The sequence below is a fragment of the Poeciliopsis prolifica genome, unplaced genomic scaffold, assembly GCF_027474105.1.
Source record: "Poeciliopsis prolifica strain line A6 unplaced genomic scaffold, Auburn_PproV2 SCAFFOLD006, whole genome shotgun sequence".
In the NCBI taxonomy this organism is placed as follows: Eukaryota; Metazoa; Chordata; class Actinopteri; order Cyprinodontiformes; family Poeciliidae; genus Poeciliopsis; species Poeciliopsis prolifica.
Window position 1 is genome coordinate 13,866,749 of NW_026562381.1, and position 19,868 is coordinate 13,886,616.

The 19,868-nt window shown below is 34.6% G+C and overlaps 1 protein-coding gene across 3 annotated transcripts in view; it reads left to right on the forward strand.

The window, feature by feature from the left end:
* Window positions 1–19,868, forward strand: part of htr4 (5-hydroxytryptamine receptor 4) — a 133,151-nt gene that overhangs the window by 28,230 nt on the left and 85,053 nt on the right. For all 3 annotated transcript variants that reach the window (XM_055030817.1, XM_055030818.1, XM_055030816.1), the window contains exon 2: window positions 11,960–12,038. In XM_055030817.1, coding sequence (XP_054886792.1) covers window positions 11,983–12,038 — 56 coding nt within the window. In that variant the 5' untranslated portion in view covers window positions 11,960–11,982. The remainder of the gene's footprint in view (window positions 1–11,959; window positions 12,039–19,868) is intronic.

Here is a 19,868-nt window from a genome sequence, read left to right on the forward strand (position 1 = left end):
TTTTCAGAGAGCATCCTTTGCCCGTTAATTTGCACTTTCTGATATCCTGCATGTGTTTTGCATATTCATGAAGGCAGATGTTCTAAGCTTATTACAGCTGCCATTTTTCTCATTTTAATGTCACAATCTAGTTTGTAGATCAGGTTTGTGTGTTTAAAGTTTAGCTTTGCTAAACTTTAAACACACATTTCATCTATTTTAAATCAAGTTTGCCTCTATTTCAATGGTTTCCAGCTTGTCAAGTATAAAAAGTGTCTAATTGAAATTATTTTGTGTAATTATAATAAAGAACACATACATGGCATATATTACACCAATATATGTCACTCCTTATGTAATTAACAACTGTATGAATTTCACTTTTTAACTAAGTTATTGAAATAAAATATTAAAATTATATTTTTTATTCACCTGTAAAGCTTTGATATCTAATGCTCCAGTAGTCATTTTAGGTGAGCAATTTTTTCTTTCTGTAATTGAAATGTCTCCTATAACATTTTGACAGCAAATTCTGTTTTGGAAGAATTTTACTCATCAGTAAAAAAATAAAATCTTTACCTGACCACTTTTTTTTTTTTGCCATCAAGTCAGGGTTTATTCTCAGTCAGAGATTTTTTACTAAGTTCATACTGACATTTACAGGGATCAATGTCCTTGAAGCGTAATATCATGTCGGGTAAAATTAGAAATCAATAGCATGAAAAGACACAGACTCAAATAACTTCTGGTTACCTCCAATATGTTCATTTCAACCTCATTGCCCTTTTGCCCCCTGTCTATTTATTTTTAGTGCCCGTTTCCTCATTAATATTTATCATCCGTGGTAAATATCTGCACTCAGTATTTAAAAAAAAAAAAAAACTCTCCATCCTTTTCCATCTCCCTGTTATATATACCCATAAATGATTCAGGAGCTCATTACAATTCTGTGATCGATACCTAAACAAGTGTGAAACGGCAACATACAAATGGAAATTGCATAAAAGACTCAGTGGATTTCATCAGTGGAGGTAAAGAGACTATGAGCTGCACAGCGTCCTAACATGTACCTAGAGACCACAGGACGCTCGTTATTATCCGTTTAGCAAATTGGGCGTAACACTCCTACTGCTGAGGCCTCCATGTGAAGAAGAGGTGCTGAAGGAATCAACAGAATGAAAAGAGGCTTACTCGAGCTAAATACAACGCAGCAACCAGAGGAGGCGCATCCATCTGCCTATTCAAAGAGAGGAGCCCCAAGACTGCCATCAAACTCAAATTAGCATTTAAATTAAATTGGAAAATTCATCATAAGGTGTGGAAGTGTATTCAGGAGAACAGCATCCTCTCTGCCAGAATGGCGGCATGTGCTGGCCATGTCTGTTCACACTGTGTCACTGTCACTGTGAAATATTACCCAGGCTACAAGTCCACACCGTTGACAGCTGAACTGTACCTTTCCAACAGTCAGACAAATTCAATTACAACTGTCAAATACAAACAAACAGAGTTGACAGAAACTCTGTCCAGATGTCCAGTGGGTAATTACAATTGCCCCCAGGAAAACTGTGACAGGGAAAAGGATAGGCGATGAGCGTTTGCTCTGGTTTTGGCCTTCAGACTTTTGGAGCCAGATGATAATTGATCTAGTTAGAAATAAGGGTAGGATCCCAGATGGTTTACAAAACAAAAAGCAAAGCAGAGACTATATGTAAAATGCAAATGGCTGTGGTCATTTGCATTGCTGTTTATTATAAGCATATTGCCTTCAGATTTAAAGCATTTGAATATTTGATTTTGTTATTTAGTGTTCAAATACAGTATGGATAGGTTCCTTCTTTCACTAAAACATGTTGTAATAGTTGGAATTGTGGAGAACCCCTTTTACTGCCTGCTAGGTTTTCCATTCTGGTTGATTACCTCCTGACTGCCCTCAGGTCATTTCACTCCAACAGTTCAGATATTTAATCAGTGCTCATTGGGGAGACAGACAAAATATGGTGCAATTAGGAAAAAAAAACACATTGGAGAAACATAAAGACAAAATCATAAGCAGACTTAAGATACATCAGGCTAATTGATGGGTGCATATGTGCACATGTAGTTTGAGTCTGGTATTTGGCTACCGAAAAAAAAAAAAACAAACAAAAAAAAAAAAAACACCACATTTACATTTAAGATCAACATTAGATTGTTTTGCTCTTTCCTTTGATTTGTTATTTTGTTTGCATTTCCTTTTAATTCCTGTAAAGCACCTTGTGTTGCCTTGTTGCTGGAAATGTGCTATATAAATAAAATGACCTTTTACCTTTTTTTTTTTAACCACATAACCAATGTTTTTATGCAGAACTGAGTGTACAATGTAACATTCTGCAATGCAAATCAGAACTAAAAGTTCAGAGAGGACTCATGAATTAAATATTTTATTTGGTAAGATAAAGGTCTTTCATGCAGCTACAGCAGGGCAGGAATGGTGGACCAAATGGTCTTCAGGTGCTTATTGCATTGCTCATTACGTCTTCATTCTGTATTGGAGGGTTTCTTTGACGTGACCCGGATGACGTGCGTAATTCAGATAGAGGTCCGGAAGTTTGTGGCCAAACATGAACCATGAATGGGAATAGTCACATCTCACTGTAACTGTATGGCTGAATAGGTTGGAACAACCATACAGAACCCAGACTTTAGATATTTTGATGCTGCATTTACTTCCTGCCCTCCATCTGCATTGGGCGACGTCGATGCTACGTCATCTAAAACCCAGCATTATGGTAGCATGGGATGTCCACCCTGCTGATGAAGTTCTAGCCTTTGTATACTTTGATGCCTTAAAACTGGCCATTGCCCAGAATCTTCAAATAATATTTAGACATTTGGTATTCCCAAATTCTGGCAGACAATAGAAGTAGCAGAAATTAAAATGTACTTCACTATCCTCATCAGTTGGCTCTGTTAATTGCTGCTTCCATGTAACTTTAAAGTTTCATTTTCTGTTTTATGTGACACTAGTGATTCTATACCCGAATAGAAAATGTTTACTCTTTCTTACTTATGGTGGGGATTAGGTTTTCATAGTCGACATTTAAAAATGCATGAGCATTTGTGGAGACAATTAAGAAGGGGAGCATTTCCATAAATGTCATTTGACTCATCTCATTAATGCAGAATGCTGCCCACTGTGCATGAAAGTACTGAGCTGTGCCATGTTTCCGTCATGCAGCTTGACTTCCAGGAAATAGAAATACAGAAGTCACTGCAGATGTTCAAAAATTTCAAAGAACCCAGTTAGGTCTGCTGGTTGCAACACACATGATGAAAACGAGTGAATCTGAAATGAAACTCATGCTGATATCAAAAGAAACGTTTTTTTATGAATATAAGGTGATGGTGGATCGGCAACTGTTCTAATCTTCACTGGTTGAATTTTGGCCCCCGAAGTTTAAAAGAATAGAAGGGAACAAATTTTTTTTATTTTTTTTGACAAATTACATTCAAAAGAAATGCTGTTTCACACCTGTCACTTTCTATCAAATATTTATAAAGAAATAATAGAAAAAAATATGATGAAAAAAAGTATGAAAAGTTTTAAAGTCTCTATTTGCCTTCAGAAAAATACATTTTGATGAATTTAATTATATATATATATATATATATATATATATATATATATATATATATATATATATATATATATATATATATATATACAAAACTGAAATAAGGTTTCTTATATTTTGTCTGTTTAAATTTACTGTTGAACTTTCATTTATTATTTACATTTCCAATGTTCAACTTGCTTTTATAGAGAGCATTTGCCAACAAGAACACCAAAACAAATACAGTAAATGCAGAAAGTAATGACAAAAGGATATTTAAAAAGAGGTGTAATTAAACAACGATCAGATATCTTTATCTATCATGAAATACCTTTTATCTATGAAAGCTAGTTCTCCATATTTTTTGTATGCCTTATTACTTTCAATGCTTTATATCTAACTCAAAACATGTTGTTTTTATTATTCATTGTAATCTCTTCTTAGTTAGTTTTTCCACTATATCTGTTTTCATCTTTACTTTATTCTTTTTTTAATTTTTTGTCATTGGGTGTTTGAAAATGTGCTAAATAATAAAATGTGTTATTCTGTTTACCTGCCAATTACAACATTTGTTGCACCTGGATTTGCACTGCTTATTTGGTAAAAGATGTAATGAAACACATATTTTTGCTTTCGTCTTTGAAGATGCTTTTTTCCACATTGTGTTGGTCTGTGGGAGGACCATTATTTGGAGGGACTCATTTATTGGGAGCCATTTAAAGTCTTTTCTTAATTTTTGTTGCTGAAATTAAACGTTCAGTCCAATTTAAATTTCAGCTGGCTAATCAGCCGTCTTCAGCTACTTAATTCATAATTGGAAAATAAAGATTGATAATTAACATACAATTGGCATTGTGCTGTTAAGATGAGACCAAGTACTCCACTCTCCTGTTAATTAGGTTGCTTCTGGCTGTAAGAGGCAGAAGATTGACCTTCAGATCTTTATTTTTTCTGACGCATTGAGCATATATTATGCCTTTTTACTTCCATCTTCTTATTGAAGGTAAATCAGAGATTTGTTGTATTAAAGTTATTCAGAACAAGCGAAGATCTTAAGGAACAAAATGCAGGTTATACAATTATAAAATACTAATGGAGATAAGACATTTTAATTGTAACTGATGGTTTAATTTTCATATGATTTTCTAAGCTTGGGAGATTCTATTTGAAATACTTTGTAATTCTCAAGTTATGTTGTTTGAAATTACCATGTGATTGGATGATATGTTTTTCTGGAAAATATAATTTGTACACTTATGAGACTATTGAATTCATAATAAGTTTTGGAAAAAATAATCTAGTACGCTCCACCAGATAGAAAAAAGTTTTGTAGCTCTTGTGAAGTAAAAGTGATAATGAAATCATCAATTTTAATGATCACAATTGTTGATTTCAAATTGAAAATCAATAATAACCACAACATTGCAGTAGGATTAGGTTATTACAGTTATTTCCATTAAAATTATTACCGTCATTATGGTGACATGTTTACATTGACCTATTGTAAATGGCAATGTTGAGTGTTAGGATATTGCAGCCATATGCTATGCACAGGAGAGTGCATAACTGCTTACTTTAATTCCTTGATGAGGCCTCTGTATTGAGGTCAGTCAGTGTTTTCTGTGCACAGGAGCGTAGTTTTGATAATTACCCCCATCTTCACTAGAAACCTTTGGCTGAACCTCAGGAGACCTGAACTCATTCCAAGCTGGAGTTTGACAAACAGAGATTAACTCCACCCACATAATACTCCAGTCAGTCAGTCAGTCTCAGGTTATCTAGCGTTTTCAGTAACTTTGCTATTTGTGCTCATATAGCTGCTTTCCTTTGCTAATTTTCTTGTTCCTTTTTAATTGTTTTTTAGCAACAAATGTTTGATTTTCATTCAGCAAGTTCAATATTTCTCTCTGTCCTCTGCCACTTGTCAAATATGCTATATAATCCTGCAATTGTGGTGACAACACCATTTATATTTATAGGGGAAGTAATACAATATAAAGAGTGTAAGCTGAATTGTCAAGGGATTGGATCGTAAGGACTCCATTATTTTGTGTTTTACTGAGACATTGCTGCTGAAAAGTAGTCCAGAACCTAACACCTCTCAAACTGGTTTCCAGAATATACTAGCAGACATAAACTGCAGACAAACTAGCAATGGTAAAGTTGTAGCGTTTGCAGAGATTGGCCAGGACAGGGAAAGTCTCTGGAGCCCAGATGTTATGTTGTTAGCTTTAGGTTTATAAGAGAGTTCCACATTATTTTCTGCAAATATGTCGCAGAGAAGGAAAAGCCCCTTACCTCTCAAGTAGTAGTTGATCTGAGTTGCTGAAGTTGCTGAATATTGTTGACAAACCTCTTCAGTGTTACCTGGAGAATGGCAGGGGATCACGTCTCTCTGTGTTCTTTGGAAAATCTACTTGAGGGTGTTGAGGAAAAGGCTCCAATCAATTGTTTAGCTTCAATTAAGGAGGAGCAGATTATTCTTTGTAGGTAATGGAACAGTGAACCAGATCTGTATCTTTGTTCTCTCTTAATTACATCATTTAGGTTAACTTTTAAGTTCCGATGTTCCGAGTTGTTAGTTTTTAAATTGATGGTTTACTTTTAGGCTGTTACCTCAAATGCCGTAGGGAAAACAATGTGGAACGTTAACACAAACCCATGCTATCAAAGGCTATCACCAAAACAAGTGCCATGTTTGCCTTTTTGACACAATGCTGAGCTGATGTCTTTTGTTTGCACTTCACCTGGACTTCTCTTTGTCACTGATGCAATTTGTTGTGCTCATAATTATGATCTTCAGAAATAATCTTACAGTGAAAGGTGTCTGGTTTGGAAAACTAGACATATTTATTATTTGCAATAACAAGAGTACTTATCCATCCTGTCAAAGTGAAGAAGAAGGTGACTAGAAACGTAAGGCTCTTGATTTTTATGTGCCCGTATAAAACTAGCAGAGTGGTCCACAGTGATTGCTGATTCCTGTTATATATAAAGCTCTTGATTTACCACTTCATTTACTTTCCAGCTCTACCCTTTGGTCATGATACATTAATCATGTTTAGAAGAACATGAGTCTGTATACAAGCTACTTAAATGGGTTTCCTCTGTTGGCTGGTTGAGGTGAACCTTTGTGATAAGGTGCTGTTCTTTTTGCTTGGTAATATCACTACTGAATTGCACTTTGAAAGGAGTCTATTGATGTGGTTTGCACAGGTGGTTTGGGATGCTTCCTAAATGCTGCCAGACTAAATGCTGCATTCATTTTCATTTTCCCATTTACCTCATTATACATCACTCAGCTATTTCCTCAATATATATATTTTTTCCTGAATTCTACTTTCTCTAACTTTGTGTGATTGGATCAGAGCTGACAGGCTCCAGCAAACCCTCTGAGCAGCCTCTCCCATTAGCTCTGTCATGTGTTGAGCTTGCCTCACCTCCCCTGTCGCGTCTTTTATAAAACATACTGAGTAAGACTGGTATGACCTGAAGATGGGTCCAAGGAGAGTTCAGGCTTGTGGAAAATCCTGGTTTCATAATCAGATTTCTTTTTTTTTTTTCTGCATCATTGTTGAGAATGTTGGGTACCTTCACCTATATTTTATATGTTAGGAACTAAAGAGAATTGATATCATATGACTTGCAAAAAATAGGATTCGGCTTAAGAAAGTTACATTTTTAAAATAAATGTATTGAATAATAAATGTATAACTTTAAAAAAAAAATAATATGGTGTGTTGTGGTGGCTCAGAGGTTAAGCACAACCCACAATAATGTGGCACCAGGCACATTATTGTGGCAGACTAAACTTTGTTCAGTAAGTGAAGACACTTGTTTTTACTGTTTCCTTTATAAGGGTTGGGAAGGTGGATTCTTGCTTGCATTATAAAATGGCACTATGTGCCTGGAAAATATAAAATGTCTTTCCTCTAATTATTTTTTCAAAACATAAATATACTTTACTGTAGCTAAGGAAACATGGAGTTTAACAAAAGTTATTAAAATGTGTTGCTTTTACTAAGCAGGTTGTGAAAATGCTTTGGAAGCTACTACCTGACTCTTGTTCTCAAGCTACAAGTTGATGCACTGCAGTGATAGATGTGTCGCTGCTAATAAGAGTGGCTTGTTTCACAGTTCTATCCAAGCATGTAGTTATCAGAAAATGATCTGACACCGCAGAATGAAACTATTCTGCTCCTGGAATACCATCCTATTCTGAGTTTCTTTTACCACTAACCATTCCCTTACCTGACCTTCAGTTACAATTTGTGAAGCAAACATAGATGGGCTATTTCTTTTTCAGGATTATGTTAAAACCACTTCAATATGTGATACATTTTTATGTCATTATGAAGAAGTTATCTTTGATTTTTTTGTACATTACTCTATATAGGCATAAATCTCAGGTTCTTTATGATGTTATCTTTTATGTCTTTGGTATTAAGGATAGGAATTTAATTTTCTCTGACTTAACGTAGATTTACAGTATGATGCCATCAGCTCAAGGTCTTATCTGGTTTTTAAGCTCAGACCTCATCTCTTCCCAACTTATGAGTAGCAAGTCTTTACTGTTTTTTTTTTGTCAAAGAAAGCCTAAAGGTTTGTTCATTCCTTTCTGTTTTCAAGTGAATCGGTCATTTGAATGTTGGAGGAGATGTTTATTTTATGTGAAAAACTGCACTTCTATTTTAAAAAGTTTTTCTCTAAACAAATAGGTTTTTCCCCTATTTGTTGATGAACTTACTTTTCATTTGGAATGTGTGCATTTGTTTAGCTAGTCTAGCTGTCTATAATGCTTAAGTTTCTTTTATTCTTTTAAAGTTTTTTTGTTTAGAATTAATCCTTTCCAGAAACAGTTGTTAATTCAAGCATGCTTGATAGGTTAGCTCTACTTGACATGTGCTCCAGTTGTCGTTTCACTGCAAATCTTTTTTACTCACAGAATAAAATATGAAGCTTTTACACTACCGTCATAATAATTTCATCCATGCACATGCAAAATTTTCTACATAGACTATTGAACCAAATTTTGATGACATATGTTGCCATCATCAAAATCTTAGGAATGTTATATCAGTAATTTTTAAAAACTGTATTTCTGAGTTTTATTAAAAAAATAAATAAAGCAGTGTTTCCAAAAATTTTGCAGCAAGTTCAAATAAACTGTCATAAGTCCAGTTGGCGAGCAAAGGTAAAATATTTCTTAACTCGGGCTTGGATAGAAACCACTTGGAAACTTCTGACTGCAAAAAATTGTCTTAATCCTATAAAGCCATAGCAACCCCATATGCTGCTGACATTGGGTACATTAATGGGGCAAAAGCACAAAGATATTAGTAGGATCTAAATTTAAAGCTTGAGTTTAAGATTTAGGTAAAACTTGAGTTTGCACATTCAATTTACTCTAAATCTATGTGCAAAGGCAGATTGGCTACATAAGAATCTCTGCAAAGCCAAGTGCTGATGCAAATTTTATATATTTAAATGAGGCACTTTTCTTCCATTTAAAAGGAATACCACCCATATTTATGTAAATTATAGCCAGAGGAAACAACCTCTCTTTCTTGACAGCCAAAATTGTGGCATGACTATTTGCTGGAAAAAAAAAATAAGAACTGGTAAAAGCATCTCACAATTTTGGCTCAGCAAAAAATAAAAACACAAAATTGGCAACAGCTGTGTTGGTTGGGGAGTTTTTCTTGTCTTCTGGTAAGGTTTCTATGATATTTATATATAAAAAATAGATTTCTATTGAAACATTTTCTAAATCTTTCTTAAAATTGTTGGTTTATTTTTATTTTTTTTAACCAGAATACAACTCTTATGATTGTTAAATATCCCAATCGTGCTTAACAAGCTGAGATTGATAAATTCAAAGCACCTCTGCAAAGAAGGTCCATTTGTATTGCTTGACTTACTGTAGGTGAGGTGCTCTAATAAATATATGTTGTGTCTCTGCTAAGAAAATGTATCACATATATACATTTTGCAACAGTGGTGGCAAGCTTTTGGCATGTTTAAAAAATATTTAGCTATAGCTATAAATCTAATTGCAGATGCTCCAGCATTAGATTCCTTGGAAGGCAATACTGCAGGTTTGTTTACGTGAAGCTGTTTATCTTTATTTGTGGTAGAACACAAAGCAGATATGTAACTATGCCATAACATTATATGAGAAAGATGATTTTGAAGGATGGTCTTTCACTCCTAACAATGTCTTAATTACACATGAAACACACATAAATAAATTCTTACTCTGTTCTGGAATTTCATCCTGTGAAAAAGATCAAATATGTAAAACTAAACTTTGGATATACTTCTAAATCCCTCTGGTGCACCTGGTTGTAAAATGTTGTCAACTAGAATAGTGTAGACATGTTCCAGTAGTTCTTAACAAGTACTATTGGCAGCAGCTGTATTGGTCTGTGTGAAACTTGACTGAAAGGTCTTGATCAGGAGCTCAGATCTGAGAGAGCAAGGCGAAGTTAGTTTTCTCTTGGTGACAGCCGAGTGCTTCTTCGGCTTGTGTTCAGCTGCTAATGAGGGAATCTATGTGTGTCTGCTGAAGTCTTGTGTGAAGCTGAGTCTAAACTGGAGGAGGTGAAGACGGCCGTGTTTTCACCACTATTTCTGCAAAACATTGTTCAGTCACACTTATTTTTATTAATATCTGGTTTTAGTTTTATTGAAAAAAATCCAGTTAGCAGTGTAAAATTTTGTGAGAAAATATTTCCATGTTTCTGCCTGCATATTGTCCTGGTCCATAGTTGTTTTCCGCCCCATATTCCATTTCACATGACTTAATCTATCTACAATTGTTTGGGTGGAACTGTGGACTTGCATCTTTGTCATCTTTCTCTCCATGCTGACCCTGTGGTGAACTTGTGACACAGCCAAAGTGTATCCTGCCTCTTTCCCTATTACAGCTGGGAAACGTTCCAACCAATGCATGATACTAAACAGGTAGGGAAATGAATGACTTAACAAAAACAACCACAGGAAAAAGCCCCAATCCATCTACACTGTTGAAAATCACCCAGAATTTGGATGGCCTTTTGAAAGATGTTCAGATAGCTGTGGACTCCTGCCTCCGAGAAATTCATTTTAAACAGAATTTAACAGTTCATTTTTTGCTGGACTTTCCAGCTCTGTTATGTGTTCAGTTAATATGCATATTTTATAACGTATTTTAAAATCTAGCATTAGCGATACAGTGGAACAGCTGTTCGCCTGAAACTTGAAGGGTTTCAAGTCGATGTTGTTATTGTGGACTTTAAATTGCAGATACAGGCCTATTAATTGAAATCTGGAATATAAACTGAATGTTCCAATCATGTTGGAACTTGATATTGCATGAGGTTTCTCTTAGGGCTGGACTTGATGCTTTTGGGAAAAAAAATGTGATAAATTGAAATTGATAGTTAGATATTGTAGTAGCTGACGTTATGCAGTTTAACTTACGATGCAAAAAGATATAATCCTATTGTTAATACCACATATATTCTTTTAAATTATTGCACCAGCACTTAAGTGGAAATTTGCGCTTTTGGACTGTTTTTGGAATACCTCTCTTTAGTATTCCTAACAAGAAGATGAAGGACTCTTATAGTCCTATTTAAATTAAGGCATTCCCTGAGGAAATTCAGGCATTTTTTGAAGAATGGGTTTTATTGCTGTTTTTTTCTTTGTTGTTTATGTCACAAGTTGCATAACACTACATGTACTATCCTCTGCCTGAGGCATTGCAGTGTATTTTGTTACGCTGTATAATGCAGATGTAACAAGTTTTTGCTCATTTTGCTGTCAGCCTCATATAGAGGAATGTTAGCTTTAAGTGACTACATGACGTACTGGTCCTGACAGCTACCCATATGGTTGAAGCATGTTTTTTTATTCAGGGAATGAATGAGGTAAAAATCCTCTGCTGTCTCTGACCTCTACCACCAGGCTGACCTTCCCTGTCCAAACTCAGTATCTCACTTGCATGTCACTGGAAATGTTATCAAACGGATGTCTTGTTCAGTCTCTGTACTGGTTCACTTTTACACATCATATTTAATATGAGGAGAAATCTTACATGAGTTTGAGCTATGTGAGTGTAAGCAGGCTTGCTGATTAATGTATCAAAATAGACTTTTTTTTTTTTTGCAGGCATAGATGTTGTAGTATGATTTAGCATTGCTTCTTAGGGCAAATTGTCTACAATGTGGTACTAAAATGTCAAACAGAAGTATTAACTTTGCATAATTGTGATGCAGTTTAATACATTTATGTTAATGCAATCTTCTGAGAAGGAATTGGTTAATAAAGCAATTGGAAGTTCTTTTTTTAATAATATAAGTGATTATGATGATTCTTTAACTTTCACTGTGTGTCTGCAGGGACTCTCTGCATTTATGGTTACATGAATGTCAACGCTGCAGGCCAGATGCCGGTGATGGAGGAGCTTGTCAGTGAGAGGTGAGAATTAATCAACGTTTATCTTCTGTAATCACTGTCATTGTGATTAAGCTTCCTAAAAATGATCACGCTGTATAATGCACTACACACAAAGAAAGTTGCTTATCTCCAATAACTTTTACAATATATCACAAATAATACAAATATGAATGACCACAGATAGTGACAAGTTTGTTGGTTTCCTAAGTAAAAATATATTATCAATTTCAGCCATGACTGCAGTTGACAAATCTTTCACAAAAAAAAATTATAAATAAATTGAAGTTCATTTATTTAGTGAGGAAAAAAAAACACTAAAGTAGCACTACATTGCATGGCACAATACATTGTATTGTGCAGATGACAAATTCTCTAAAATATACTAGCTTTGTAATCACATTTTGCTTTTTTTTAAGTCTATCAAAGCTTTTTAGAACTTCCAATCATGAGTTTGTGATTTTCTATTTCCTCTGGGATATATGAATATGATGTGGCACAGAGACCCATTTCCTTTAATAACTGACCAATATTCAGAATAAGGACTTGAGTTTAACTTGAAGCCACCCACATTGAGGAAGGTATGAGGGAGATTAAAGTCGTCTGCAAAGATCAAGCATAGAAAACTATTTTTACGTCACCAATTCTCCAGGAAGCCAATAAATGATCTCTACATGCCATTCAGTGAAATTGTCTTTTAGATGTTTTTTCCCCCTTTGAACCAAAATATTGTAATCAAATGTTAGTTTTTTCAGTGAGAGTAAGCTGCTGCAATTGAAAATTAATAAAATTAAATCACTTGTTAATGAGTGTCAAGTGAACCCACTGGTCTTTGTCAGCTACATGTGTGAAATTGTCTGATATGCATTTTCATGTGGTCCATTCTTTCATAATGCTGCTATTTTATATATCAAGACATAAACTATCATATAATAGCACGCAATATGTAAGTGGTCATGTTCTTATGTCAGCTCAGCTTCGTGACCTTAATTAACACAGATGCCGTGAGGTTCTATTTCTTGAGATCTAGTGCTCTCTGAACTGAACATCCACACTGATGTTCACATGCTTACTGTGTGTCAAATACAATATAACGTACTATGCTATCATGTCTCTGTAAGATGTTATTGCAATGTGAAAAACGGGTTGTTGCATGGCATAGCTGTGAAACTTTACCAGAGGCAGTTAAATCCACATACATGATGAGCACTTGTTTGGTGTTTGTTGATGGTGGGAGCTGTGTAACACATTCCTCCACACCATAAAATTCCCATCATTGTCATTCAAATGTGACCAGTCACTGACCCGTAATGGTCTGCATTCACTCTCAATGCAACTGCAAACAGGTCAAACAGGGAACTTTCTAGTTTTCAGCTTAAGAAACAAAACAATTCTTTAAATAGTTTCATTTGTTCACTTGCATTCTTTATTATCAAGGAGCTTAGATGAGAAGTTTCTTCTCTAGTTCTCCTTTGCATTGAAAGAAAGTTCTTTTGTTCTTGTGGTGAGAGCATATACGATACAATGCTACAACCTTAATGGGTCAGAAAAATGCGTTTATATTCTTCTTAATTCATGATAAGATATATGTGTTTTTTAAAATGTTAATATAGGCAGTTATAAAAGTTTTCAGTGGAGGTTTCACAGACCCCAGATATTAGCTGGGGTCTGTGTTCACTTACCTCTGCAAATACTGGGGCTTACAAGAACTTATATCTTATCTACTCTTTTTTTCTTCTGAGAACAAAAAGTAAATTTGTATAATCACTTGAGAGTTCAGTTCACTTTAAAAGCTTAGCTTGTTACTTGTTTTATTCTATTGTATTGTTTTTCAGTACTTACCAAACAAAAACTCAAAATGTTAACTGTGCTCTTTTTACTCTTTGATATATGCTAAAGTGGTCAAGTTTTGTTATTCAGAGGGTTGCCTTGACATAACATTAAAAATGCCTCAACTGCAGGAATTTGGGTTGTGTGTGTGTGTGTGTTTTTTTAATCCACAATCATTCATGTTTGTTTTATAACATATCCTCCATTTTTATGGACATAAACTTGTGTGCAGAAATAAAGCTGAATATGTTCTTCAGCAGTCATATAATTTCAGCACAAAAACACAAAATAAATGCATTATATGCTGAGTTACTTATTTTAGTGTGCACTTATTATTAAACTCTTTATGGTGAAACTGCAGCCATTGATAGTGTCGTGTCAAGTACAGCAGTATCAGAAGCCTGCAGCTAAAAAATGAATTGGCAGTCCTGATTCCTGCTTCAGGCTTATTCTCATCTTCTTAAGGAGCGTTTGGCTCTGCTGAGGAAACAATGGGCTTTGTGGGATTTCTGCTTCACCGCTCACTGCCTCTGTAGTCGTTTTTCTCCTCAGGCTTGTTGATTTCATTTGAACACAGATCACGTTAAAACTGTTGTGTGGTATTTTTTCCTGTTTTGGATTTTAAAAATAGCAGTTTCTTCTGCTTGGTAAAGTTTCAAACATTTCAAGGTGCAGATGAGAGATAACTTTTTTCTGACTAGCCACAGTTTGCCGGTATTTTTCTGACTGTTGCTTTGACACACAAAGTGACAATGAAAAAAGAAACGGGTAAAAGACAAAAGAGATACACATTGCTACAATACTCCAAAAGTATGCTTTTGAGCAAGTGTTATTTTATATTCAAACGTGAAATTATACTCTCATATCATATTAAAACAATAAATTATGTTTTCACACTCAATGCAGTTTTAAGGTATTCATTATCTTTCAAATATATGTTGTTGGGCTCTGACCAGCTTTGGTTACCACCCTGGTCTACCAAGAAGATGGCAAGTTTAATTTGTCATTCATGTAGTTTGAGGAGTGCAAGCATTCGAATGACAACAGCTTCAAATATTTTAGGATTTCCTTATATAAGACATAATAAAACCAGACCTCTGTCTGACTCTGGATTCTTCAGTAGCATATGAAGACATTGAGTCACTTGAACCAGCAGGAGTGACTTATGGTTCATTGACATGTGCTGTATTAATAACCTCCAGAATGACAAAAAAATAGAATTAAGCCTCCATTCAATACAATTCAATTCAATTAAAGGTTGAGAAATCACAACAACAAATATGTGGAAGTGAAACTTACAATAAATCCTTCTGTTTAGTCATGAGCGCAACAACAAAGGAAAAAAAAAATCTGTTTCAACATTCTTCTAGTTCTCATTTAAAGTTTAATCATTAGAAACTCACATTTACATGTAATTTACTTAGTTATTACATATATTTATTAAGTGTGAATTTTGAACGAGTTCACATGCTCAAATGTGATTTTAGCATCTAAACAAATTAATTAATAGTTTTAAGGAGGGGTAACATTAAACAATGTAACATCAAAGAATCCATTTGGCAGCTTTACAAATTAAAAATGTGTTTTATCTCCTCAGTAGAGCCTGTTGTCGTTTTGTAGCTATTAATTAATTGAATGTCTTTGACAGAATGTTACAGAGCCCCTTATTTATTGGTATTGAACTTGACATACTTTAATAGTTTAGAGCAGTATTTCCTTTGAAAATTTTGAAAACAATAATCTTTCTCATTTGAGTGTTGAGCTGTCACAGTACCTGTCAATATTATTTTAAAACTATTGCTTAGAAAAAGAAAACCAGTGACTGCCAATCAATGCACCATGCACACAAGACTCCTGCAGACTGAGATAAGAGCTTCTCTCCACATTCAGATATTTGAAGGAAAACTGTTTAAAACATTTTACCACAAGTTATTGTTTATTGTAAGAAAATATTGTTTATTGTCTTGAACAATAAAATATTTTAAGACAATAAAAAATATACAAAACAAATGCTTCCTACTAATTTTTATAATCAGCATTATCAATGACATCGATTATAACAGTCTGGTTGCACCAGCTCTGTTGTACACCGATTGTATTAGACTATTGTTTTTGCTTTTCTGAGGTAGAGATTTGTTCCATAAAAAGTGTTTTTATGATTAATTTCAATGGAACTCTGTGATTAAGTGATGAAAACAAATGTATCAATTAAAACTGTAACACCACTCAGGCCTGAGGTTAAAGGTCAGAGAGCTGACTACATCTTGTGATACTAATCTTCTCCTGTATGCACAAAGCACAGAGTAAAAATTTCCATTGCAACACAGACCAAAAAATCAGAAAGTCTCCGTTACGTAAAATATTGTCACTCTTGTACAACAAACCTCTGTGGTTTGCTCAAAGATTCTATCACTTTACAGCAGCTTTTCACACTCAAACAGAACGAGGTTTAGTTACAGTACAGAAGCTTTGCTGAGCTCCTCAATTTAAAACTCACCCTTGTTAAGTTAAATAGTTGCATAAATGCTGAAGGTCACTTATTACTGATCTCCCTTAAACACAGCACTGATTCCTTTTAGCATATAAAAGTGAGCAACTATTGACAAAATTATTTTTTTTAAAATCAGTTTGGCTTTTGTTGCAGCATCATTGAGTTTATCTCTAAATACAGATTGTATATTATATTTTGCATTCAAAGGGAGATCTTTTTTTTTCCTTCAAGGTTTTATAAATACTTAATTAGCCAAAATAGGTTATAACACAAAACACAAATCTGATGTTTATGAAATGATACACCTAAGCTTGTAAACTAGGTGAAAATATATATTTTTCTTGTCTCATATTTTTTTTAAACACTGTTTATGATCACAGTCTCTTGTCACCTTTAATTCACAAGTACATTGCATACATAGGTAGAAGTGCAAATTATACAGCCCTGCTGAGTGGGGGGAAAAATCATGCATTAGTTATTGATGATCAGATATTCGCATAATATACACTTAAATAGGAGAGGTGCAGCATTTCTTCTCAGTTGACTCATTATTCAAATGCCATCTATTGCTGGTTAAACCTGTACGTCCTAGCTTTTGTTTTATAGCAAAACAGAATTAGATTTATTAAAGTTCTGTAATGGCATGAAATCATACAGAGACCAAATTGCACTAACACAGGTGTTAAAGCTGATTACCAATGGAAATCACAGAGGTTGTTACTCAGACTCATTGTTTCTGTTGAGGCAGTAGGATGGTGAGAAAAAAGAAAATAAAAAAAATAAATTATTGATGTTTTATTCATAGCAGAATATACCATGATCAAAACCCTAATTTGGAAGATACTTAAAGCTCGTTGCCTATAGATAGTAGGGGGAAATTTGATTTATATGTTATTTAGACGAAAATGAAACCGTTTGTATGCACTGATGATCAGAGTCTGATTTATATATACAAAAAAAAGGAAGCTGCAAATGTCAGTCTAACATCTGGAAAGTCACACAACTCAAAGAGTTGATGCCTCTGCAGGAGAAATGATGACACAGCTGCCTGTTTCAAAGAAGTTCATGATACGCATTACATAAGATTAGCTGCAGATTGTAAGTGTGGAGAGATTCATTGCTACTTTCAAGAGGAGCTTATTCAGCCACCCCTTACTGTGGGTTTTACGATTTTGGCTGCTGATTAGACACATATGAATGCGCTTAAGTTGCCAAAGCCACTGGTGTAACAAATTAGTTTTTATGTTTTACATGCAGCAGTGTTGGATTTGTTGTGGTGGTTGTGGCTGCATTAGAGCCTATTTTTCATGGGCAGAGTAGGTTCAAATAAAGACAAATTGCTGCTGTGCGCATTAGATCAGGAATGGGTGATTAATTTCAGATGAGTTTCTATCACTGTATGAACTAAATCATTCTGAAGGTATATTTGCTAATAAATTCTGAATGTAATTTTCTATAAGCTGCTAGTATCAGCAAACTGGATCTGAACAATAAATTGCATGCTATTCTGATATTTGACGTCATACATTAATTATGCTCTGAATACTTATTCTCTAGAAAGACAATTTAAAAAATATATGCAAGTTCTTGTATTTTATTGTGGGAGTCTTTGGTCTTGACAAAGACTATTAAGATCAACAAAAAATATATATTAGATATAAAAAGAAAAAAAGAAAACCTCATCCAACAGGATGGGTATTTTATTCGCACTCTAAATGCATTACAATATGAACTAAAACACTGACAAATTATAAAACATACTTCTGTATTATTAATGGATAAACAAATATTGTAAAGATGATATTCTGTATAATCTTATTTTAGAGGTCAATACTTTGTGAAAGACTTGTTTCTGTGCTTTCTATTTACATTGAACTGACATTGCCATGCACATAACAAGGCTACTGTAGCGCCACACACAGCTTTGCTGGTTTACATATTAAAACCAAGGTTTTTAAAACAAAAGCATGTTTGATTTTAGATTTTATGCTGAAAATCATTTGCATATGGATGTAGTTTTTCCCAGAGCATTTTAATTGTGACTCCTCAATACTTCCGTTTTGTGTTCTCTAATCGAAATTTCATCTTCTGTCCATCTTACTTGAGTCTTGATTTAATTTCAGCTCGTCTTTGACAGGGTTTTTGGAAGCAATTTTTTGGTTTCCTTTCAATAGCTGTTCTCTACAGCTGGCTATAGATTTTCTGTTCGGCTATGTTGGCTGAAAAATAACCTTTTTTTTACTTTTACTCAAAGTAAAAGTAAACAAATATATGCCATTCACTCAGCAGATTCTAGCATAGAGTTTCAAAGAGCTGCTCTTCTGCTTTTGGGCCATGCTGTTGGTTTTGGATCTCTTTTTCTATCTGTAATTTAAGAAAACACAGTTTCTTGGCATCCTCCTGCTCCTCGATGCCCTTGAGGGTTTGTCTGCAGTCTTCTTCTCCTCCCAATCCACCTTCATTCATCTTTGTCTTGATGAGATTTATTGGAATAGATCATCCCTTCTGGATTAGTTCTCAAATCTATCCATTGTGATTCTTCCTGGGAAACTGCGTTAGACACAGATTAAACCCTATTTGCAGTTTGCTCAACAGTGGGGGCTTTTCAGGGGAGAGCGTGGATTCGGTAAGAGATCTGTATGATGTGATGTGGCACTGTGAAAGACATAATGACGACTAAAGAAAGGTAGTTGTCTTTGTACATATTAAAACTAGTGCAGAGCAGGAAGTCACACTGAGTGCCCAGTGACATACAAAAAACAGATTCAGCTCATTACGCGTTTCCACCCTGCTGCTGCAGTTCTTGCTGTGGGAACGTTTGATTTACTGTTCTTCTTCACACCACATTTGATGTGTTCCTGGAAGTTATTTTAAAACTTTTGACTGTTTGCTTCATTGTAGTTATTTTACCTAACATTTAATCCAGCCTAAATGTTGTTTCCAGCCTCAAAGATTCAGTAGTTTTTGTTCATAAGTGGCTTCAGGACATTTGAGAAAGGATCCAAGGGTTTCAGTCAAGAAACTGATGCACTATTCTGTTTAAAAATCTTATATATACATAGATAAATTCCTATCTGCATATCAAGAAGAAAGCAATTTATAAAAATACCAATCTGTTTTGAACAACAGGAATAAACCAAAATGTACACTAAGACTGAGGTAACTGTTATTTAATGCTTCTAGTAACTATATGTTTTTGGCATGAGTCTGAGGAATCTTTGCCCAACTCCTTAACCCTCACCTGTGAGCTGTTTGAGGAGTGTCTTGTATGTAAAGCCAATTTCAAGTGATTAAGATCTGGACTCGGACTTGGACCTGGAATTTCAATTTCTTAAGTCTTGGCCTGTCCTCTGTGGATTTACTGCTATAATTGTTGTAATCAGGAATGATGCATGCAATCACATTTTCATGATGGCAAATTTAGAATATGGCAACTAAAACAAGAGGCGACTCACTGGACCTTCAGAAAACCTGAAGGTGTATAAATACACTTAGACTGTTAAAATGAGACAAAAAAGCAAGTGTATAAATGT